Here is a 25,763-nt window from a genome sequence, read left to right on the forward strand (position 1 = left end):
CAGTCCATTCGGCTAACCAATTGGCAAGTTCCAATGAAAGAGTTTGTCTTGAAACATCTTCTAATAAAGCAACAGACACCAAATTCGTCGACCAAACTGCTTCTCAACCTGCTTGGCACCAATGTTTTACTCGAAAGGAAAGAACATCGAGGAACGAAATATTCAACTGACGACCCATAAAGTGGACTGTTGCACTGTTTTTGTACTACTGCGTGTGGAGGCAGCAACTTTACAGTTGTTGGAGAGTTGACTGGGTACGGTCACCAAGGGAACTGAGATCCACCTATTTTCCTTATTGTTTCTTTGTCGTCTGAAGAGTTGATTTACATCTCCAGCTTGAGACTTGTTATTCTCACGTACTTGAGGGTGCGTATCAGGTTCCTTATTTGGTTCTTGTCATTAAGTTTGTTAGATCATCAAAACATTACAATGTACATATAACCTATCAATTTTTCCCTTTTTGATGATGACAAACTTATAATTGAAGTTCCCCCTAAGAACCAGAATGACATAAACATAACCTGTATTCCCCCTGAATCTGTTCCCCAGCACATACACATAACATGTTTTCCCCCTGAATCGGTTCCCCGGCTTGTTCCCCCTCAATTATTTTTCCTCATTTTGGCATCATAAAAAGATCAGTAGCAAGCAATAAGCAAAACCAAATCTAGCTTGGTTAACTCATGCCACGTGTGTGCACACAATCATGACTAAAAATAGAGCAAAAGAGCAAGACATACACAGCAAAAGGAAGAAACTTTTATTAATTTTTGGAAATTAAGCAGGGAACAGATCCATTGTTACCAACACATCCACAAAATAAAAACAGCAAAAATAAAGTACCAGTCATAAACATCATCAGAACTAAAACAAAGGACAGACATTAGGATTTGATACTGGAAAGGGAACACTTTCTAGGGAGCACTAGTAGGGGAAGGCTTAGATAAAGAGGCAAGGTTTTTAATAAGGATGTCCATTCGAGCATTAGCTGACATCTACTCATTGAGCAGTTTCTCCTTCAGGTCATCAACCTGTTTCCTGAGGTCGGTATTTTCTTTGGTTAGACGGGCAACCTCTATGCTGTGAGAGCTGCGGGAACTAGGTGCCTCCTGAAGCTGACTTAGTTAACCCTCAAGAATGGCATTCCTTGCCTTCAACTTTCTTATCTCATCAATGGCACTGTTTTGGGCGTTGATCAACTAGGAGATAGTAGAAGTACTGCCAACTCCTCCAACCCTATCAATGCACTCACATTCTTCGAGGGTGGTCTTGGAGAAGAATTTCTTACGAGTACCCACTTTAGCTTTTCCCAAAGGGACTTTAAAGAACTCAAAAAACCTTAGTGAGGAGGAACCCGTAAGGCAGCTCATGATTACCATCCTTGAACTCTGCCACCTTTTGCATGTGTTCTATCATGATGCCAGGCAGGTTAATAGTTGTGTATCTATATAGTACTTCCATGAGAATAAAGTCTGCCTAGATGTAATGGACCTTCGTTCTGCACGAGGGAGCAAAACCTTGTTCACCAATTCAAGCAACAGTTGGTATACTGGAAGGAGGGCCTTCTTGTGTACACGTTCCCCTTGCTGAACTGCCTAATCCTTCAAGATAGCATTTCTAATGTTTGAAGAGCAGGTTCCCTGAATAGAAGATAAACCCTCAACAGGCACTCCCAAGATAGTTCCCAGCATAGCAGAGTCCATCACAAAATCAACATTATTCACCATCGCACAAATATGATCATCCTCAACTGTAAAGATGTTGGCATAGAGACCGCACACTTCGTCCTCATAAACTTTGGGACAGTCACTTGTGAACAAGTGTGTCCACTGTTGGAATTCACAGATCTCCACCAATTGGCGCATGCCATCCATATCCAGAACATCAGGGGCAAATGTACGGCCCCACAGCACCTTTTGATTTTTCAATTTTTCCTTGCTAGCATCCTGGGTATCATCAATCTTGGTCTTTTTGGAGGAACCAGGTTCCTCACTAGCATCACCCTTCCTTTTCACTGATTTGCGAGAACTCTTTCCTTTCTCATCCCCAAACAACCTCTTCTCAGACACTTTTTCAACTGATTTTTCTGTCACTTGTTCCCCAGATTCCCCAACTACCTTTTCATAAGATTTTTCATCCTCTACCTTGCTCAAGTCCATTTCACTCACAAATGACTCCCTTTTGGACTTTGGAACAGTAAGTTTCTTTGAGGACTTACGAACCAAGGAACCAGGTTCCTCTTCTACCTCATCATCAACATCAACGACTAGTGCAGGAGGCATTACCTTCTCATTTACAACCTTTCCATCTTTCACCAATCTCCTCTTCTTCTTTTCCTTTTTATTTTTCCTTAAAACTGACTCAAATTCTTCCTTCTTCTGCAACCTAGTAATAGGTCTCTTAGAAGTTGACTTTTGGTGAGCTTCCTGACTACTCCTAGCCCTGATGAAGCTCGCAAGAGCCATATTATCATAGTCATCTTCACTTCCTTCATTTTTCTCCTCAGACAGAGATTGCATCTCGGGAGGAACAATGGCCAATGGCTTAGCATAGAAATGAGGAGAGGGAGTGGGATCAGTACTGACCTGGGGTTCTTTAGAAGAACATGGAGTTTCATCCCAAGTAGGAGCATAGTGCTCCTCTTGTGTGGAGGGATCAGGTCCCTCAGGAAGTTCCCCAGTAGTACTGTCTGGTGCTAGATTTTTGACAGGAACCAGTTCCCTTACCTCGACCTCTGTACCATTATCTTCCCCCTGAAACTCAGACACACCCTCATAACCTCCAATCAGACTTTCCTCAGCAGCGATTGAAAGCATATTTTATATAGCTTCTTATTCATGTAACTCCAAAGTAACTTCAGAAGGCATAAGGGGATCATTACCTGTAGGATCCAAGCCCGGGGCTGCCATTGTCGATTCATCACTGGTATGACCCATACCTTGTTCTTTAGTAGAACTTTCTTCCACTGGTAGAATAGAAATTTCTTGATTTTCTTCTCCATCCACTGTGACTTCATCAACCATCTTTTCCGGTGAGGCAGAAGTAGAGGTCACAGCCAAAAATTTCTTGGGAGTCGATATTTTGCGACTCCTATGAGAACCAGAACTCAATTGGGTTGGAGAGGAAGCAGAGGGTGGTTGTGACTCTAGCTTAGGGTTTGGACTAGTCGGAACAGAGAGTGTGCGCTCTATCACTGGTGTTTCAATGGATGAGGATATAGTGGAGATGATGCTTGGAACATTTTGTATTTCCTGATTGTCAGACATGGTGGAGTGTAGTTAGTTAAAGAAGAGAGTTTGAAGAAGGAAGAAGGGGAATTTTGTATTCGTGATATGAACAGTCTTGAAAGTGACTGTGAATGGATTTATTTCAGAGGAGTTAGAGACCGGTTGGGTATTAATTTTGGGTAGTCGGGTCGCTTCATAAAGGGTGAGACGTTTTGATTCAAGAAGCAAAAAGAAACTGACAATATAATGACGTGGCACCGTTTCAGTTGTTTAAAATATTGTGCATGAGAGTACAGAGAAACTACTAACCTATGTCAAAGGAACCAGGTTCCCTTACAGAATTTGAAAATGTAAGCCTCATCCTTTGACCAATGTGCAATGTATTAGCTACTTGTCTGCTTTGTAATCGCCATGCATGTCTACCTGTAACGGTATAGAGGTGAGTTAGACTTTGCCAGAAAACACTTTAGCTATTTTACCTGTACATTTCTTTCATAGCCAATCATCGAGGGACCAGGTCCCTAGCTAGACTTCATCAACCCTAGTGCCAAGCGATTCTTTTCAAAGTGCTCTCTGCTCAGTGCTTTGGTGAAGATATCTGCAATTTGATCTTCTGTGCTGCAAAACTTCATGCAGATGAGCCATTTCTCAACATTGTCTCGAAATTTTCTAGCTGCTGCTTGATCCACAACAGTTGAGCACAGCAAGAGGCAGCCGCCACATACTCAGCTTCAGAAGTGCTTTTCCTATCCACCGGATAACCAGCATAGTCAGCATCAACATACCCTATTAAGTCAAAGTTATCTCATGAGGGATAGTAGAGAACCAGGTCCTGCGTTCCTTTGAGATACCTCAGAATTCTCTTTGCAACCTTCAGATAAGACTATTTTGGATTGGATTGAAACCTGGCACAGAGTCCCACACAGAAAACAATGCCTGGTCTACTTGTTGTGAGATACAGAAGTGGCCCAATAATGCCTCTATACATAGTCTCGTTTATAGGAGAACCAGGTTCCTCCATATCCAGGCGAGTGGCAGTGGCAATAGGTGTATCAATGATCTTTGAACTCTCCATCTCAAATCTCTTCAGAAGCTCTTTGATGTACTTCTACTGACTTATCATTGTGCCCTTAGAAGTTTTCTTGACTTGCAAACCCAAGAAGAAATTCAGTTCTCCTATTATGCTCATTTCAAACTCGCTTCCCATGAGCGTTGCAAACTCTTCACACAGAGCGTTGCAATCTCGTAGTCCCAAACGTAAATATGCAGGGGGGGTCTCCCGGAATACCGTTTCGTAGTCCCGAAGTAAATATGCAAGAAAGGGGGATCTCCCGGAATACCGTTCTGTAGTCCCAAAGTAAATATGCAGTACAAGGGGATCTCTCGGAATACCGTTATGTAGTCCCAAAGTAAATATGCAGTATAAGGGAATCTCCCGGAATACCATTTCGTAGGCCCAAAGTACATATGCAGTACAGGTGGATCTCCCGTAATACTGTTCCGTAGTCCCAAAGTAAATATCCAGCGTGAAAGATAGAAATACAACTATGTCACGAAATTCTTACAATTTAGACCAAGTACCAGTCAGGGACGAAGTAGGAAATTCATTAAGCATGTTGCACAGAATTCACATAAACAATTAAGACACGTAGACGTGTTGTATTAGACTAAACATTATAGGTACACATATTAGAATAACTCAATTAAGAATGAAAATAGATTAGTACTCATTAAAATGGTATAACTCAAAATAACAGGAAAACATATTGCTGCTCAGTAAGATAATCGGGTTTTGCCATAACTAGCCCGTGTACATACTCGTCACCTCACGTACATGGCTCTGCCATTTTCTAGAAGAAACCTGGACAGCCTTTCATACCATGCACGAGGAGCCTACTTCAGTCCATATAATGCCTTCTCAAGTTTAAACACGTGCTCGGAATGCTCATGGCACTCAAAACCAGGTGGTTGTTTGATGAAGACTTCTTTTTTTAGAAAGCCATTCAGAAAAGCACTTTTGACATCCATTTGGAATAATTTGTATTCCATATGAGATGCAAAGGCAATAAGAATTTTGATGGCCTCCATTCGAGCAACTGGAGCAAAAGTTTCATCATAGTCAATCCATTCTTCCTGATTGTAGCCTTAAATTACTAGCCTTGCCTTGTTCCTTGTTGTGTTTCTAAACTCATCAAGTTTTTTTCTGAATACCCACCTGGTTAACAGTTCTGTCAGTATGTCGTGGAACCAGGTGCCATACACTGTTTCTCTTAAATTGATGGAGTTCTTCTTGCATAGTTGTAATTCAATCAGCATCTTTTAATGCTTCCTTGATATTCTTGGGCTCAATTTGACAGAGAAAAGCTTAGAAGACAAGCGTGTTTGTTGCCTTTGATCTAGTTTGAATTCCTAAATCAAGAGGAGTGGTCATATTTTCCAGAGGATGTGAACTTTTGTATTTCCAGTTAGACACCCGAATCTTGTTGTGGGATGGTTCAGGTATTTCTGAATGTGATTCTCTCTCTTCATGTGGGGTCCCTTGATCTGCATCAGCAACTCTGTTTTCAGCTTCAGTTGTTGTGATCGAGGAATCAGGTTCCTCTATGTCAGCTGGAGATTCATCTGTGCCATTGTCATTTGAATCATTGACCTAACTCATCATGTCAGTTTTTCCATTTGCCATGTTAATGACTTCACCAGGGATTGTTGACTGTTCTCCCTCTTGATCAATCTTATCATGTGAATCCTTCCCACATGAGTGGTGAGATTCATCAAAGATCACATATATACTTTCCTCAACATATTTTATCGCACACTTTGTGATCCTTGAAGCTTGAGTTAGGCAGGCCACGAACCAGGTCTTTCTTAACCAATTTATTTAGCAACATGTAACTTGCATGACCCATTCTTTTGTACCATAGTTCAACATCATCATCAACAGCACTTAGACAATTGAGATCACCACTCGTGTTTCCCTTGTCACAGATTTGGGAGACACTTAACAGGCTGTACTTCAATCCATTCACGTAGTACATATTTTCAATTGAGTGAGAAAGAAATTTCTCAATTCTTCCAATTCCCAGAGTGTATCCTTTTTGCCGTTTCCAAAGGATACGCTCCCTCCTTGTAGGGCTTTGAGTGAAAGAAAATCATTTGTGCTTCTAGTCATGTGCTTCGAGCAGCCACTATCCATGTATCATTGTTGGCTGCTTCCTTTCACTGCTCCCTGCACAAGAGAATCAAGTGTTAGACTTAGGAACCCAAACAAGTTTGGGTCCCTTGAAAATGAGGAAAAGGGCGAATTAGACTTCTTCTTGTCCAGGCAGGCAATATACGCTTTTTAATGAAGGGACCAGGTTCCTTAGCAGTGGTTACCTTTTCAACAAAAACTTTATTTTTCTGTTGGGACTTAAATCTAGCTTTACAGGTTTCTTTAAAATGCCTAGTGTTACCACAGTGAGTGCAGAGCCAATTGTCAGGTACCGTAATGTACTTGCTATGAGGGTTGTAAGGAATTTTTTCCCTTTGGAACCCGATTCCCTGCCTGTTTCGCCCATTGTTTGTGTACATGGTAGTGATAGCATCAGAGGACCAGGTCCACTTAAGAGATTTTTCTAGGTCACTCTTCACTCTGCCTATATCTTCCTGAAGTTGTCTGTTTCTCTCAAGCTCAGCACACAAACTAGATTTCACTAATTTTAGCTCATTTTCAAGCCTAAGGTATGCCTCACTTGCAACGTCATTTACCTTTTGAGTGTTCATAGGCCTACTTTCCCTTCTGAGTTCCTCAATTATTTCCTTTAGGTCTACAACTACTACCAATATGTCATCTCTCTCATGCTCTATGTTTGCACTTCTCTCAGTCAAAATATCCTTTTTCCTTTTTAAACTCTCAATGGTCTCTCTTAGATCAACCGCAACTATCACTAGATCATCTCTCTCGTGTTCTATTTCTCGTAGTTTTGTGGTTAGCTCATTTTTATCATTAATAGACAGTGATAAGCACCAATTAAAACATTAACCAAAGATATAAGCTTTTTTTGAGAATAGTTAAAACATTAACCAAAGATATAAGCTTCTTTTGAGAATAGGATTTCAAATTTCTTTGAACATCCAGAAAGTTTACCTGATCTTCATCATTATCAGATTGTGCCATCAGGGCAAAGATAGAGTCATATTCAGTTACTTCACTTTCTACTGCCATTATGGAGCTGTCACCTTTGTCATCATCTTCTCCAGATTCACTTGAGGAGTCTCCCCATGCAGCAAGAGCTTGTTTCACAACGTTGTCGGCAGCATATTTTCTTTTGAATTGTTTATCAGGAACCTGGTTCCTATTAGATACTTTGTCTGAGTTGTGTTTGTACTGATCTTGCTTCAGGAGAGGACAATCTTTGATGAAGTTCCCTGACTTCGCACACTTATGACATAAGTCATAGCCTATTGTCTTGCTAGAGCTACCCTTTTTTGGAATACCTCCATTTCTGCGAACCATTTTCTGAAATCTCTTTGTCAGGTAAGCCATGTCGGCATCCTCACCACTTGAGTCATTTTTGTCTGTCTTGAGGACCAGGTTCTTCTTCCTTTTGGGCTATCTTCTCTCATGATCCTTTTTCTTCTTCATTTCATAAGTATTCAAATTACCAATGAGTTCATCAATGGTTAGCTTTTGTAGATCCTTTGCCTCCGTGATAGAATTTACTTTGCTTTCCTAGGAACCAGGTAATATACTGAGTATTTTCCTGACAAGTTTATTCCTTAAGATGATTTCTCCTAGGGAATGGAGCTCATTGATGATAGAGGTGAAGCGAGTGTGTATGTCCTGAATGGACTCATCGTCTTTTATCCTAAAGAGTTCATACTCAGTGGTTAGCATATCAATCTTCGACTGCTTGACTTGAGTTGTCCCTTCGTGTGCTGTTTGGAGTGCTTCCCAGATCTCCTTGGCAGATTGACACACCAAAATCCTGTTATATTCATCTGGCACAATGCCACGGACGAGGATTTTCTTTGCTCAAAAGTTCTTCTCTATAGACTTGCGGTCAGCATCGATGTATTCCCTCCTAGCCTTGGGAACTATCACTGCTGGTTCTCCAATGGTTTTCATATGAACGAAAGGACCATCGCAGATAACATCCCAGAGCTATGAATCTTCAGCCATGATAAAATCATGCATCCTTGTCCTCCACCATCGATAGTATTGGACATTAAATCATGGTGGTATGTAGGTTGATTGACCTTCTTCAAAGTTTGGTGGAGCAGCCATGAGGATCCTTTCTAGGTATTAGCCTGATAGAAAGAACCTGCTCTGATACCAAATTGATAGAATTTAAGAGTCCATCAAACTATATAGAGAACCAGGTTCTCTATTAGCTCCCACATAACACATGCACACTGCAGTAGGTAAATGAGACAAGGAAGTTTTACGTGAAAAACTCTCAACTCACACGATTAAAAATCACGACCTACCATTGTAGGATTTCAACTTCACTATTGAGCAAACTTCATATTACAACCTAATGTAACCTAGTAATTAACCTCTTAATCCCTTACTAACTTGTAACAACTTTATTACAAGCCACTTTGTAGTAACTCTATTACAAAGATTTTACAACTCGACTAACTCTAGCCAAGACACAAACACAAGTGTTTATGATTTACAAAGATTTCCTATACAATGTTTCTAACTAAGCTAAGTAGGAATTACAAGTAAAGAACTTTAACAAAGGTGCAACACAACTAAGGACATGTAATGACTCAATACATGAAACTGGTCCTTCGTTATGTTGTTATTTGTTCTTGATGCCCTTGAGAATCACTTGCAAGATTGACACAGATTTGAGAGAAAATGCTTGATCAATTCTTGAATGTGCAAGTGTTTTGTTTTACCTTTGCTTGATGTAAATAACTCATTTGTGACATCACTTGAATAATGTAAGCAAGTTAGGTAAAGGGCATTCCCCATAAAGTTGACTGTTGCACTGTTTTTACACTGTTGTATGTGCAGGCAACAACTTTACAGCTATTGGAGAGTTGACTGACTACGGTCACCAGTGGAACTTATGTCCACATGTTTCCCTTATTATTTCTTTGTTGTCTGAAGAGTTGATTTACATCTCCAGCTTGAGACTTGTTATTCCCACATACTTGAGGGTGTATATCAGGTTCCTTATCTGGTTCTTGTCATTAAGTTTGTTAGATCATCAAAATATTACAAGGTACATATAACCTATCATTTCTTAACTTTTAAAAATCGGAGAGAAGAGGTCCCTTAAGTATTTGATACAAATTTGATATATTTACAACAATATATAAAATAAATATAAATTTATACAACTAATTATATAGTATACAACTTATTTATAATATATCTACATTTTTTATATATAATTTTTACACACCTAAATACAACTACAACATCATACAACTTAAATACAATTTTCATACAAATTTTGTACAATGTCTTTTTGTATGTATTTTGTATATGATTTGTATATATTTTGTAAGTGGTGTGTTCTTCTTCCTCTATGAAATTCTAATCAAAACTTCCTCTCTTAATACAATTTTGATACATATCAACAACTTTATGTAAAAAGATAATATTTATAACTTAAATACAAATTTCATACAACGATTCATACATTATACAAGTATTTTCAACTTTCATACAACATGCAAATAAAAAATATATATAATTACAATAGAATACAACTAAATACAATTTACATATAATTTTAATACAATTTCGTAAGTATATTGTATGACATGTGTTCTTCTTCTTCTTCTTCTTCTTCTTCTTCTTCTTCTTCTTCTTCTTTTTCTTCTTCGAGTTTCAATCTGAAATTCAGCCAAAATCAAGTCTAATCTTCACCAAACACCCTCAAAATTGAGATATAAACTCCAAAGAAGATTTTTAATTGTTTGCAACACCACCCGATCCAAACAAACAATAGATTTTGAAAACCCAAATTCGAATTCAAAATTTGAAGCTTTTTATTGCCTATCAATGGTAGAGAATCAAACACCTTCAAAATTTATTGATTAACAATTTCAATTAAAACATCAATTGTGCAACATGAAAGGAAATTGTTAAGTTAAAACTCTATATTGAAAAATCATTGATGAAGTCCCTGGAAAAAAAAAGAGAGGATAAAAAGCAAAGAAAAACAAAGGAAGAAAATTGGAGAAAAAACAGAGAGGGAGAGAGAAAGAGAAAGAGAGACGAAGAGAGAGAGAGCAGGAATGGGAAATAAATATTTCCCTATTCAATTCCTAATATAAAAGGATACTCATTAATACTAATTGAATATAATTGGTAAATTTTATATGCCTGTGTAATTAAGTTAAAACTTGATTATGAAGTATAATAAAATTTCATATGTAGTATAGGAAGGTAAAAATCCCTTTGTTTAATTATTTTGATAACTCAATCGCTTTTAATAAGTAGTTAAATATTTTCCAAAAGTGCTAGGCAAATTTTAGGCTCGAATATAAGTATATATTTTTTTCTCAAAATGCTTCGCTTGTGATATAAGCCTTTATTTAATTAAATTCGAGTAGGCTCTAATTTTAGGTTAGTGTAGGTTAAGGGTCGGAGATGCTCATCCTAGTTGAGATTAATAAAAGTTTAACAAATAAAAGCAGATATAGCCAAACATGAAAAATCAAATAAGAAAATTGCATCCTTTGAAACTGTTTGATGGTTACATTCTTTCTGTAAAGGTGTGATAGATAGGCGTTATAAAGCTCTTTGCTTATGCTCGCAAAAAAGTGAAAATTGATATCCGAAAAAGGAAATCGATAACCCTTCCATATTATTATTTCTTCGTCAAGTGAGCATTTTCTAACATTAACCATTTGATGTAAATATCCTGTTATTAAGTTCATCCAAATACCTAAATAACCGGATATTTACATAAATAGCCGGCCGAATTCACTTTTTTTTAAAAAAATTAATTTACATAAATTATATATGATTATACATTTATTATACTTCAGCAGTTGGGTAGGCAACTATTTTGAATAATTTGCTTGCAAAGCGGCAATACGCCTCTCTGTCTAGTAATTTATTTGTGGTAAGGTCAAATAATAAGGGGTATTATCACTTTTAACCAGCGCCAGAAACTATTTATATTTGATAACCAAAAAAATATATAAATTTTATATAATTTTTATATATAACATACATAATGTATATATATATATATACAAAAAAAATATAAATGTTATACATTTTTCAGCTAATATTTTTACAGCGGCTATACAGTTTCATTTTTCCAATAATAAATAATAGCCTATGAATGCATTATGTAGTCTATCAGTTTGTCAACTACATGAAAAGGCGTGGAAAAAGGTATAAACGAAATAAATATCACGCACAATACAAAATCAAACTGATATCTCCCAGACTTTTAGTGCATACTTTTGTTTTCTTAATCCCTAAAGGCAGAGAGAAAATAAATCAGGAAGAAGTGTTCAAACTCTACTGTCTATTCTGTATCTCTGATGCTTCCACTTGTGAGCCACAACTTCTTTTGCACGACTAAAACAATGTTATCGCTCTCCTGCTCGGGATCTGAGGTGGAATCGGCTGATCCAACTGCTTCCCAGTGCAATGCCGATAAATGCTTCTTTACAAAGTCGATAACATGTTGTTTATCACGGATGATAACGAAACCTGTAGGCCTTAGTATGCGATCAATCTCGAGTAACAAGTCCTCGCCACTGCAACCTTTCTTCTCAAGGTCAGAGAAGACGGTCCATGCATGAAGCAAATCATAGGTCCTGGGATATGTTGAGAATGCTTCACACCTGCACAAAAGAAGCGTAGGAAACTAATATTACAGATAAACACCTTGACTATGATCATGTTCCACTCAGAGACGGATTTAGAATTTAAGTTCTAAGGGTTCAACATTTAAGATACTCACTTCAAAATTATGAGTTCATATTTACTATTTGTTGCAATTTTAGTGAACTTCTACAAATAAATTTATGCATCGCGCCAAAATTACTAGGTTCAGATGAACCAGGTACCGAAAGGCTGTGCATCGCTTCTGGTATTTCCACTGGGGAAAAGATAAGACCAATACTGATGTCAGAGCTCCTCAACCACGAAAAGACTACATCAACTACACAGCTACCTTAGTTTTTCTTTTTGAGAAGACACAGCTACCTTAGTTTTATTAAAATAAAGTTGGATAATGGCAAGAAAAAATTATTACGCAATTTCGACAATGTCCTAAAGTATGCAGGCATACTGCTTACTAAACAAAAGACTAAGGCGACAGATTTATGCCACAAAATGGACTAGCAGACTACACAATTATACAAAGTAAAAAAGATTATCCACTTACCAGTCATGAGTTGTGCCAATCAAGCCTCGGTCATATACAATCTTGAGAGTGTTGGGTCCATCTTTGGGTACGACGTTCATGACCCATACATTTTTGTCCTTCAGAGCAGCGGCAAATGACCCCAAGTTAGCCTTCATGTCCATGATATTTCTCAAGGTGTCTGATGAAATCTTTGGACTTAACAGACTCCAATATTGGTCTACTCTCTGCCTCCAAGTTTCCTATTGATAAGCCAAGAATGCAACGAGTTGTTAAGTTTTCAATTCTCTTACTCAATTGCAATGGAGCACTTAAGCTCGTGTGCGGAATCAAATGGTACAAGTTGACCAAGATTACTAAAAACTTACCATGTCCTTGTCAAACATTTCATTTGAATACCCAAAATCAGCAAGACGGGGAGGAGGACTAGTTAATCGAGCTGGCCAAGGAGCCAGTCCGCTTCCACCGACTTTGTGGTCATCTGCAAGAGAACATGACAATAAGGAAATAAGTTCTTGAGGAAAATTAACAGTACATTAACTTTAAAGTTTCTTACAAACCTTCAATAAACAAAAATGTATTTTTTAAATAATTAATGCAACTAAAACTTACCGCTTCATGCATATATTAAAAAGCCTAAGGCAACAGTAATCACATGTGTGCATTCAAGAAAATACTCCAAACATATTCAGAATACATGAAGAAAGAAACATGCAGTTACGAGGTTGAGTAAAGAAAATTAGTGACATATAAGGAGACAACAACTCATTCCTGCAACCAATGCAGGACACATTAACCCATCGTACGAGCCCAGACATTTGGAGCATGCACATCGTAACATGGCGGCCCAACATTGCACAAACCAAGAATAAGGACGAGTCGTCTTCTGATATCATGTTAAGAAAATAAACCTTGGGTCTAACTCAATCCTAAAAGCTATCTCATTAGGTGAGAATTATCCAAAACCATATAAGGAGACAACATCTAATTCCATTAACCAATTTGGGACAAAACAAAATTAAAATAAAATAAGACAACTTCAAATTGCTTTAGTCTAGACTGAAATGTTCAGAATCACAAACTAGCCCTCGAAATTAGTCAAAAATGGATAATCTAAATCAGGGTAGAAAAACAATTTCGAGCACAGAATTCAAGCCAGAATTGGTGTTGAGCAGTTGTGTGAAACTCCTTTGCCAATTTATGCTATTATTTCCAAACTCTTCGGTCATGAAATGAACTTTAGAAAAGCCGACTAAACTAGCTTGCTATTGAGGCATACTTGTGTTACAGTTGTAGTACTAGGCCACATTCGAGAAACCCTTACTCTCGGGAAAAAAGTGTATTTGAACCAAAAAATGGCCTATTAAATATCATATTGCTTTTGCTAAGTTTAACTTTGTATTTTACTTCCCTTGGATAAAAAGAAGCCGCTTGTCCCTGCCAAAACTTTATTGCCCAATCTCAATTTCACTTGGGCGACACTCAAAGAAAGACAGACAAGAGGCAAGTACTTACGTTCAGAATAAGGTGTTATGCACGGTTCCATATTCACACCCCAAACAGCGTCTGGATCGTCAACAGACCGACAGAGTGGCGGTTGAGTAGCAGGAGGTCTTTCCATGTAACAATCATTGTTTAGAGGCTTTTGCCAAATGACAGTTTGGTTCCTTTTAGCTGCAATTCTCCAGCACATGCGTTCCACAAGTGCACTCATCTCTCTCCATATTCTTAAATCTTCTTCATCCTGTGCATATGCTTCAGGGGATGAGTACGCAAAATAGCCTCCGGGCCTAAGTACCCTATCGAGCTCAAGGAGGAGGATACCATCCCGTTGAAGCCAATCAATCCTACAACGAGAACAGTGAGCAAATTCAAATGACCTGCTTGGATACGGAAGCCTTTTTGTTCCGAGGACACCAAGATATGCGGGAATTCCTCTCTCTAAGGCAAACTGGATTTGATTCTGATGCACATCATTTGGTGCCAATGACATTGCTATGATATCAGAGGATAGAAGATAACCACCAAAGCTGGCCACACCACAACCCACATCAAAGACTGTGCGGATCCTTCCCTCATTGTTCAAGTTATCGTTTGAAAAGTTCAGCATCTGCAGTTTATCATTTCATAATGGCTAATTACTTAGTTCTTTTTCGACATTTCTGCAAAGATCTGAGAAAGAGAGAAGAAGTCCTTACATTTGCAATCGAGGCAATGTACTTATCCGCTCCATAGTGAAAGTGAGTGCCCCCACCAGGAAATATTATCTTTTCACCCTTAACAACCATCCAATTCTGGTCAGATTTCTCATGTGCAAGGTGCGTATGCGGAATGTTCACTTTCCAAACCTCATCTCTACTTCTTGGCCACTTAATTGGCACCTATAATAAAGGAAAAATAACTACTTGTAAAACTGGAAATATGTCTAGGTTAACTTCACTACAGCACTTCAGCATATTCACCTTGTATCCAGGAGGAGGAGGAATCAGACAATTGAAACGCCTTTCAGGCAACGGGCAATGTCTTTCATAGTGCTCCATCAATGACAAATCCAACTTTAATCTCATTTGATATATGAGATGTCTGTCGAGACACGGAATCAATTCTGAATGGCGATCATCACAAACCTTCAAATTCAAAGCACAACACAAGATTAAGAAGGCAAACAAAGGAAACAACCAAAATGCAGCAAGTCATCCTTTCCTCCAATTAGCCTACATATCGGGCCGTGAAATGAAAAAAGACGACTTACGGGGAAGCTCTTAGGGATGATGCCATCATCACCATCTTCCAGCGCAAACTTCTCATCTTGCCTGCTGAGATCAGAGTTGTCATCCCCGCCCAAATAAGATGATCCCAATTTCCTCAAAGAACGGCTGCCGTACTCAAGAGCAGACTCACCACTGCTCTTGGATCCGAAATACATGTACAGGAAAACAACCAAGACTGCCCCAATACCTACAGAAGTCCACAAGCGCTTCTTCTGCGCTCCATCTGATCTCCCTCGCATCATTTGGGTAGTTTGTTGACTGTGGGATAAAACTTAACTTTTTTCTTTTCTACTTCAGCTCTTTGAAATCATAATTGCCTAGACAGGGAACCAATTTGAACCAAGTTTCCAAATTTAGGAGATTGAACAATTTAGACTCTTATGAAAAATGGATCTATAACATTGAGGAAGCAACCTGTGATATCAAATGCATGAACCATCAGAACTAATCAAGTAGTGTAGGCCCAAAAAAAAAAAGTTCAAATCAAGCAGAAAATTGCATAACACATTAAGCTTTGCAGCAGTCTTAGAAAGCTAGTGGAACACATTTTAGCACCACTCCTTCAAAATGCCAACTTTGAAAACAAAATCTGTATTACGAGGATTCCTCATGAGTTGGCAAGTTGCGAGTTTTATGGGGGTTGTCGGCCTACCGCAACCCTCGAACTTTATCTGAGCTTGTGACCGGCAATGTGAGCAAGCTCACACGGGTTCAAAATCAATGTACTAATAAGACTAAATCCTATTAATATTATTATTATTACTATTACTATATATATAATAATAATTTTGGAAATTTTCACAAGCTAAAGTAATAGGGTCCATAAACTCAAATATCAATCTTAGAAGTTCTGAAATTCAAGCTTTTTTAGTTGCCATTGCATTGTTAAAGAAAGCAGAAAAGTTTTCTTTCTCTCTTTTATAACCGTTGTGGTTGGGCGAGCTTGCGGGCACCTCGACTAATTCCATGGGATAACTGCTGCCTCCCACCAACAAAAGAGAACAACAATGCTTCATTCACTGCATAACTACTTCCAGATTCGATTCGAGTGTGAATCACTTAGTTTTTGCATAACTATGTGTGTAATCAATCATAAGCTATTTTATGAACCAAGAGCAGATTATTACTGAAAAAAGTATATATTAACTACCGTAGCATTTACTTTCTAAGTAACACTTTTACTCAGGAATTAACCAGTATCTTCCATACTAAATGATGAATGAAAAGAAAAATTGCATTAAGATATAAAAGCAAAAGTACATCATTGCCTATGTCAAGATTAGAGCTTAGAAATATAATTATGCCAAAGTCTAAAAACAGAGCCTCTCTTTCTTCTTTTTTTAAGTAAAAACGTAAAAGGATACCTACATGAATCACTTAAACATAATATGAAACACAGATCTGAATGTGGAATCATATACTGAAGAATTTATGATTCACAAAGAGAGATCACCCAAAAAAAAAAATTGCATAAATGGGGAATAATTAACTACAGAAAAAAAAAAAAAGGACACCCTTTTAAGTGCTTGAGTTCTTGCATCATTCATTTATATATCAAATAAAACTACTATAATTAGAGCAAAAACGAGCTTTTATATTAAAAAGGCATACAAAAAAAAAACCAATAATGGGTAAGCAAAATTCAATTAGATCCAAGAAAAAAGCTTACAAGATTGGAGTAGGAATTTGTACAGATCTGAATTTGGAAAAAAATAAGAAGGAGATTGTGGAATAAGGAGGGAACCCAAATAAATGTAGAAATGGGTTCCTAGGGATGTGATGAGTGGGGAAAAGCTGATATAAAAAGGGAGTGTGTGTGTGTGCGCGTATTTTTTCAGAGGAATAAATGGAGAGAGAGTGACGGTAGTGTGAAAACTTTGGGGAATTCTTTTTGCTAAATTGCCATTTTTGTATATCAAGTGAAAGGCGGAAACTCGTAAACTTTCTATTATAAGAAATGTGTTATAAAATAAATACTATAAAGTAGATAAATTGAAGACAAGTATAGAGAGAAACTGATATATTATTCAACTTTAAATTTATGTACATAATGAACTTAATTCTTCTCTATTTATAGAAGAAATGAAGTTGTTGCGTAAGCTGCTACTGCAAGTTGCTGTGTAAGCTGCTACTGCAAGCTGCTGTGTAAGGTGCTTGCAAGCTGCTGTGTAAGCTGCTTGCAAGCTGCTGTGTAAGCTGATTGTAAGCTGCTGCTCTAAACTGTTGTGCCAGATATAGATAACCTTCTATCATAGTTAATATTTATCCATAGCGGAGTACCGAAAGGATAAGCTTCTTCAGGAGGCTTATTTCCAATAGAGTACTAAATAGATAAACATATTTATGGCGGAGTCTCGTATGGATAAACTTCTTTAGGAAGCTTATTTACAACGGAGTACTAAATGAACATCCATAATATAATATATTCATAACACTCCCTCTTGGATATTCATTAAAAGATAATGTGTCTCGTTAAAACCTTACTAGGAAAAATCCCGTGGGAAAAAATTCTAGTGAAGGAAAAAGAGTACACATATTTAGTAATACGCATTGCTAACTGCCTCATTAAAAACCTTATAAGGAAAACCCTGTGGAAAAAAATCTTAATAAGGAAAAAAAAGTACATCGCGTATTTTACTCCCCCTCATGAAAACCTTGTTTCAAATATTTAAGTCTCCGCATTCCAATCTTGTATACCATCTTCTCAAAAGTTGAAATTGGTAAAGATTTGGTGAATAAATCTGCCGGATTGTCACTTGAACGGATTTGTTGCACATCAATGTCACCATTTTTCTGAAGATCGTGTGTGTAGAATAATTTTGGTGAAATGTGCTTCGTTCTATCTCATTTTGGTGAAATGTGCTTCGTTCTATCTCCTTTTATAAATCCTCCCTTCAATTGGGCTATGCATGCAGCATTGTCTTCGTATAAAATTGTGGGTCTTTTCTCACATTTCAAATCATATTTTTCTCGAATAAAATGAATTATTGATCTCAACCATACGCATTCCCTACTTGCTTCATGAATAGCTATTATTTCAGCATGATTTGAAGAAGTAGCAACAATAGATTATTTTGTGGAGCGCCATGATATGATAGTACCTCCACATGTAAACACGTACCCGATTTGAGATTTAGCTTTATAAGGATCAGATAAATAACCTACATCTGCATAACCAATAAGATCTGCACCATCTTTGTTAGCATAAAACAAACCCATATCAAAAGTTCCCTTTAAATATCGCAATATATGCTTAATCCCGTTTCAATATCTCCGTGTAGGAGAAGAGCTATATTTTGCTAGTAAATTAACAGAAAATACTATGTCAGGCCTTGTAGCATTAGCAAGATATATAAGTGCACCAATTACACTGAGATAGGGTATTTCAGGACCCAAGAGTTCCTCATCCTCTTCTGGAGATCGGAACGGGTCCTTATTTACTTCAAGTGATCGAACAACCATTGGTGTACGCTTTGTCCATGTAAAAGCGTTTTAAGACCTTTTCTGTATAGGCAGATTGATGGATAAATATCCTATCTGCTAAATGTTCAATTTGCAGACCAAGACAAAGTTTTGTCTTCCCAAGATCTTTCATCTCAAATTCTTTCTTAAGATATTCAATTGCCTTTTGGAGCTCTTCTGAAGTTCCAACAAGATTTATGTCATCAACATAAACAGCAAGTATAACAAATTCTGAAGCCATTTTCTTTATAAAAATACATGGACAAATAACATCATTTATGTAACCCTCTTTCAGCAAATATTCACTGAGGCGATTATACCACATGCGCCCATATTGCTTTAAACCGTACAAAGATCTTTGTAATCTGATTGAGTACATTTCCCGAGATTTTAAATATGCTTCAGGAATTTTAAATCCTTCAGAAATTTTCATGTAAATTTCATTATCAAGTGACCCGTACAGATAAGCTGTAACCACATCCATTAGATGTATTTCAAGCCTTTCACGTAAGGCTAAACTGATGAGATATCGAAATATTATGGCATCCATAACGGGTGAATATATTTCTTCATAATCGACTCCAGGTCGTTGTGAGAATCCTTGTGCGATAAGGCGAGCCTTGTATCTTTCAACTTCATTTTGCTCATTCCTTTTTCGCACAAAAACCCATTTATGACCAACTGATTTTATACCAGCAGGTGTTTGGACTACTGGTCCAAAGACCTCTCTTTTAGCAAGTGCATTCAATTCTGATTGAATTGCCCCTTGCCATTTTGGCCAATCTGATCTTTGTTGAAATTCTTCGACAGATCGGGGTTCAAAATCCTCACTATCTTGCATAATGTTAAGTGCAACATTATATGCAAAAATATTATCCACCACTATTTTAGATCGATTTAAATTAATTTCATCACCAGTAGAACTTATTAAAAGTTCTTGGCTCACTTGAGTCTCGGGTTTATTGATTTCTTCAGGAATCTCATAACTAATCAGATCTTGGATCTCTTCAGGAGATCCCTTCATAATATCATTTTAATTATTTGTCGATTTTTTTTTTCTAGGATTTCGATCCTTAGAACCCATAGGCCTACCATGCTTCAGGCGTGCTTTAGGTTCACTAGCTCTCATGCTAATAGATGGTCCTGCTGGGACATCAATTCGGATAGGCACATTCTCTGCAGGGATATGTGACTTAGTTATCCTTTTCAAATCAGTAAATGCGTCTGGCATTTGATTTGCTATATTCTGTAAATGGATGATCTTCTGGACCTCCTGATTACATATAGGGGTACGTGGATTAAAGTGAGATAATGATAAAACTTTCCACGCAATTTCTCTTTTGATTTCCTTTTTCTCTCCCCCTAATTGTGGGAAATTTGTTTCATCAAATCGACAATCTGCAAATCGAGCAGTAAATAAATCTCCCGTCAATGGTTCAAGATAGCGAATAATAGAGGGTGATTCAAATCCAATATATATTCCTAACCTTCTTTGGGGGACCATCTTACTGCACTGTGGTGGTGCTACTGGCACATATACAGCACATCCAAAAATTCTTAGATGGGCAATATTTTGGTTCATGACCAAAAACTAATTGTGACGGAGAATATTTATTATAATATGTTGGTCTGAAATGGATAAGTGATGCTGCGTGCAAGATAGCATGGCCCCAAACAGTAGTGGGCAATTTTGTTTTCATAAGTAGTGGTCTTGCTATCAATTGCAGTCGTTTAATAAATGACTCTGCAAGGCCATTTTGAGTATGAACATAAGCTACCGGATGTTCAACTTTTATCCCAACTGATAGACAATAATTATCAAAAGCTTGAGATGAGAATTCTCCAGCATTATCAAGGCGAATAGCCTTTACAGGATAATCTGGAAATTGTGCCCTTAATCGAATTATTTGGGCTAATAACTTTGCAAATGCCAGGTTGCGAGATGATAATAGGCACACATGAGACCATCTTGAAGATGCATCTATTAGGACCATAAAATATCTAAACAACCCACTTGGTGGATGAATAGGTCCACATATATCCCCATGTATACGTTCTAAAAAGGTAGGGGGCTCAATACCAACCTTCATTGGTGATGGTCTAGTGATCATTTTGCCTTGATAACAAGCATCACAAGAAAATTCATTATTTGTAAGAATCTTCAGGTTCTTTAATGGATGCCCACTCGAATTTTCAGTAATTCGTCTCATCATTATTGATCCAGGATGGCCCAAACGGCCATGCCAAAGCACAAAAGTATTTGAATCAGTAAACTTCTGGTTTACGATAGAGTGTGCTTCAACTGTACTAATCTTTGAATAGTATAAGCTAGAAGATAAAGTTGGTAACTTTTCTACAATACATTTCTGGCCAGAAATATTCTTTGTAATACAAAGATATTCCACATTCATTTCATCTATTGTCTCAACATGATACCCATTTCGGCAAATATCTATAAAACTCAATAAGTTTCTTCGGGACTTGGAGGAGTACAATGCATTGTCGATAATAAGTTTTGTTCCCTTAGACAGAAATACAATAGCTCTTCCGGAGCCTTCAATCAAACTTATATTACTAGAAATTGTAGAAACATTTGCTTTTTCCTTATGCAAATAAGAAAAGTATTTCTGATCTCTGAATATGGCATGAGTTGTTCCACTATCAACTACACAAATATCTTCATGATTGGTCTTTGATCCAAACATAATTTGAGGATTATCTATATTCTTCAAAATGACATAAACAAAATAAATATGATAGTAAACATTATTATCAAAGCATAACTTTTATTTATGTACAACAATTACATAACCATACTATTTACTACAAATAACAAAAATTAAAATATTTACATCTCTACAGATTCACTACCGATCACATGACTTGTTTCTCCTTTTGGGAATGCAAAGTAATCAGCTATATCCAAATGCATGAAGTCTAAATTATGTTCAGAAATAAAATTTACTTCAGTATTTTTCTCTGTCTTCTTCAGGGAAGCTTGATATAGCTCAACCAGGTGCTTCGGCGTACGGCATGTACGTGACCAGTGCCCTTTTCCTCCACATCTATAGCATGCATTTTCTGGCTTTGCTGCTTGCACCGCTTCATGCTTTTGCTCTTTCTTTTTTCACTGCTGGTGGTGAGGAGGGTTCTTTGGTGCATTATTATTAACACGATTAGAGTTTCCTCCCCAACCACGGCCATAACCACGACTGGGGCCGCGTCCTCTTTCACGCTTAGCTTGGTGGAAGTTCGTCTCATTTACTTCAGGGAATGGACAAGAACCAGTAGGTCGGCTTTCATAATTTTTCATTAATAGCCCATTATGTTGCTCGGCTACAAGAAGATGTGAGATAAGTTCAGAATACTTTTTAAATCCCATCTCTCGATATTGCTGCTGCAGGAGCATATTCGAGGCATGAAAAGTGGTGAAAGTTTTCTCCAACATATCATGATCAGTAATATTATCACTAAATAGTTTCAATTGGGAAATAATTCTGAACATAACTCACTGATAGATTTAAAATCTTGTAACCTTAGATGAGTCCAATCATAACGTGCCTGTGGAAGAACAACCATCTTCAGGTGGTCATATCTATCTTTCAAATTACTCCACAGTATGACTGGATCTTTAACAGTAAGATATTCCATTTTCAGGCCCTCATCAAGGTGATGGCGTAGGAATATCATTGCTTTGGCACGGTCTTGGTTTGATGCCTGATTTTTATCTTTAATGGTGTCTGCCAGACCCATCGCATCAAGATGAATTTCGGCATCAAGCACCTAAGACATGTAGCTTTTGCCCGATATATCCAGGGCTATAAACTCAAGTTTAGAAAGATTTGACATTATTTAGAAAAAGAAAGTTCCTACCTCTTATACTTTCAAAGTATTTGCTCGAGATGGCAGAGTCTCGTGCTGATAACGTGTTATAAAATAAATACTATAAAGTAGATAAACTGAAGACAAGTATAGAGAGAAACTGATATATTATTCAACTTCAAATTCATGTACATAATGAACTGAATTCTCCTCTATTTATAGAATAAAGGAAGCTGCTGCGTAAGCTGCTACTGCAAGTTGCTGTGTAAGCTGCTACTGCAAGCTGTTGTGTAAGTTGCTTGCAAGCTGCTTGTAAGCTGCTGCTCTAAACTGTTGTGCCAGATATAGATAATCTTCTATCATGGGTAATATTTATCCATAGTGGAGTACCGAAAAGATAAGCTTCTTCAAGAGGCTTATTTTCAATAGAGTACTAAATAGATAAACATATTTATGGCGGAATCTCATATGGATAAACTTCTTCAGGAAGTTTATTTACAACGGAGTACTAAATGAACATCCATAATATAATATATTCATAATAAAATGTAAATAATCCATCCGCCTCGTATATTATCAGTAAAAAATAGTTGTCTCCAATTATTTGTAACTTTAGAAATTCAATACAAAATTGATTATTTTTTTTCTTTTTTTATCCTTTGTAATAATGATCCTTGAAGACTACAAACACATCAATTATGAATAATTCAATAAAAAAAAAGATTAAGTGGGCGTTTGGACATAAGAATCGTAAAATTCCAAAAAAAAAAAGTGAAAAAAAAATTTCAAGTGAAAATGGTATTTAAAAATTAGAGTTGTGTTTGGACATGAATATTATTTTAGGTTATTTTTGAAGTTTTGTGAGTGATTTGAGTGAAAATTTTAAAAAACAGTTTTTTGGAGTTTTTCAAATTTTCGAAAATTTTTAAAATTCATCTTCAATTGAAATTTGGAAATTTCATGGACAAACACTAATTCCGAAAAAAAGTAAAAAATAATCGAAAAAAAGTATAAAAAAAAAACTCATGTCCAAACGGGCTCTAAATATTACGATATGAATAAGAGTAAAGTAGTCAAAATTCTATTATAATTAATTTTTTTTAAGGCGTATACAAGAGAATCATGACGGATAATATGGGACAGAGGAAGTAATTTTTTTTTTTTGTATAATTGTGGTGTCCGAATTAAATTGCGCGCTAAATCATAAGACACCTAGAAAAGAAAATGTCATTATTAGAATTTCCTTATTACATTTATTGATCACCTATATTATATTTTATTAATCTCTCATTTATATTATCCGTCATGATTTTCTTGTACACGATCATCTTTATATGTTGTAGCAGATAACTTAATTTTCTTGTAGATAAGGTTGAAAAATGATGCATACATGTTTTATACTAATGGAATTTTACTGATGGAATTTTATACTATTATTACATGATCATCTTTATATGTTGTAGCAGATAATTTAATTTGTTTCAAGATTAAAAAAATTACATTTTAAAGAAGTTTACATGTAAATATCCTTTTAGTTATATAATAGTATAAAATTCTTCTTAAACTCAATCTAAAAACATATATAATGATTGATACAATCTGATTTATGGTCGTCAGACGTCAATGCCGTCGGTGGTTTTCAATTGGGCAGGGTCACCATATCGAACCAGCCATTCAGTACAATAAAATTTTGGGCTAGGACGGATCTAAAGGTACGTGTATGGGTTCTCGGGAATTCGATAGCTTTTGGCTAGATCCCATATTTGTATTAAGAAAATCATTCAATCTATAAGAATATTAAGTTGGAACTCATTTCTTTAGTCCGGTTATTATAATATATTAATTTAAAGTCGATGTAGGAACATATAAACTTAAAATCCCGAATCCGCCTCTACTTAGAACATATTGGACCTGTTAAAAGGTCCAAGCCTAAGGGAACTCGTAATAATGTCACGAGTTCAAACCGTGGAAACAACCTCTTGTAAAAATGCAGGGTAAGACTGCGTACAATAGACCCTTGTGGTCCGGTCCTTCTCCGGATCTCACGCATAGCGGGAGCTTAGTGCACCGGGCTGCCCCTTTTTTTAGAAGTTAAAGAAAAATTAACCTAAATAGTCGTTCCTCAGATCACTTAAATTAAAAATAGTCGTCAAATGTATAACATATGTCTAATATCTCGAATGTATAACATATATCTATACTATATTAAAAGCACGAAAGCTCTTAGCGAAATATCGTTCACCTTTTTTACTCTTTAAAAATATATTTTATATCGGACAAAATAATAATTTTTTTATCTTCCTAAATTAACTAAAATTTTATTTATTATATCTTTCCTTATATATATATATATATATATATATATATATATATATATATATATATATATATATATATATATATATATATATATATATATATATATATATTGAATAACTCACCACGCCGGGAACATATTGTAAGGAAAGGATTCAGTGGCAATAATGATAAACGAATAGTACAATTAAAGTGAGTGTTCAAGCTAAGTGATTTTTTCCAAACAAATTAAAATACTCTTAGTGGAAAGGAAAATTGATAACGTAGATTTATGGAAATAATCCGCCTATTCTATTTCTTTTTTTCCCTAAATATTAGAAAAGGTATAGTTATAGTTGTGTCATAATTAAATTAAATAATTTATATAAGGTAAAATTTTAGTTAATTTTAAAGTTATTTTCTACATAATTCAAATAAGGAAAGATATAATAATTAAAATTTTAGTTGATTTAGAAGTCCTAAATATTAGGAAGATAAATAAATTATTTTTTGTCAAATATAAAATATATTTTTAAAGGGTAAAAAAGGCGAACGACATTATATAAATATTATACAATTGATAAAGAGAATAATATAGCGTTCGAGTAGGAAAAAAGTTCGAAAATAATCCGCATCTTCATACTATCTTAAAAGCATGAAATCTCAACAAATAATTAAGTCTTTGAATTTATAAATTAGCAAAAAAAAAAATCAATTCAATATTTTTCAAAATCATTATATAAGTAAAATTATTTGTCAAGTTGATAAAACTTTTAAGGTACATATTTTTATTTTCACTAGAAAAGCATCGGCGCGTTTGTTTTGGGTACAAAATGTCACAGGTTCAAATC

The 25,763-nt window shown here is 36.2% G+C and overlaps 1 protein-coding gene across 2 annotated transcripts; it reads right to left on the reverse strand.

The window, feature by feature from the left end:
* Positions 1-11,498: 11,498 nt before the first annotated feature.
* On the reverse strand, positions 11,499-17,247 carry LOC107773448 (putative methyltransferase PMT3). Of its 2 annotated transcripts, none has more exons than XM_075229894.1 (8): positions 17,003-17,247; positions 15,315-15,747; positions 15,025-15,189; positions 14,761-14,943; positions 14,078-14,672; positions 12,931-13,043; positions 12,584-12,804; positions 11,499-12,038 (listed from the first exon to the last, which is right to left on the reverse strand). In XM_075229894.1, exons 2-8 carry the CDS (start codon positions 15,573-15,575, stop codon positions 11,717-11,719), a joined length of 1,860 nt encoding a protein of 619 aa, XP_075085995.1. In that variant the 5' UTR covers positions 15,576-15,747; positions 17,003-17,247; the 3' UTR covers positions 11,499-11,716. The 2 variants fall into 2 exon arrangements, with proteins under 2 accessions (XP_075085995.1, XP_075085996.1); XM_075229895.1 differs by having other exon boundaries at positions 15,315-15,650; positions 17,003-17,221.
* Between the last annotated feature and the right edge of the window lie 8,516 nt (positions 17,248-25,763).

Source organism: Nicotiana tabacum, chromosome 14 (genome assembly GCF_000715075.1).
Source record: "Nicotiana tabacum cultivar K326 chromosome 14, ASM71507v2, whole genome shotgun sequence".
NCBI lineage: Eukaryota > Viridiplantae > Streptophyta > Magnoliopsida > Solanales > Solanaceae > Nicotiana > Nicotiana tabacum.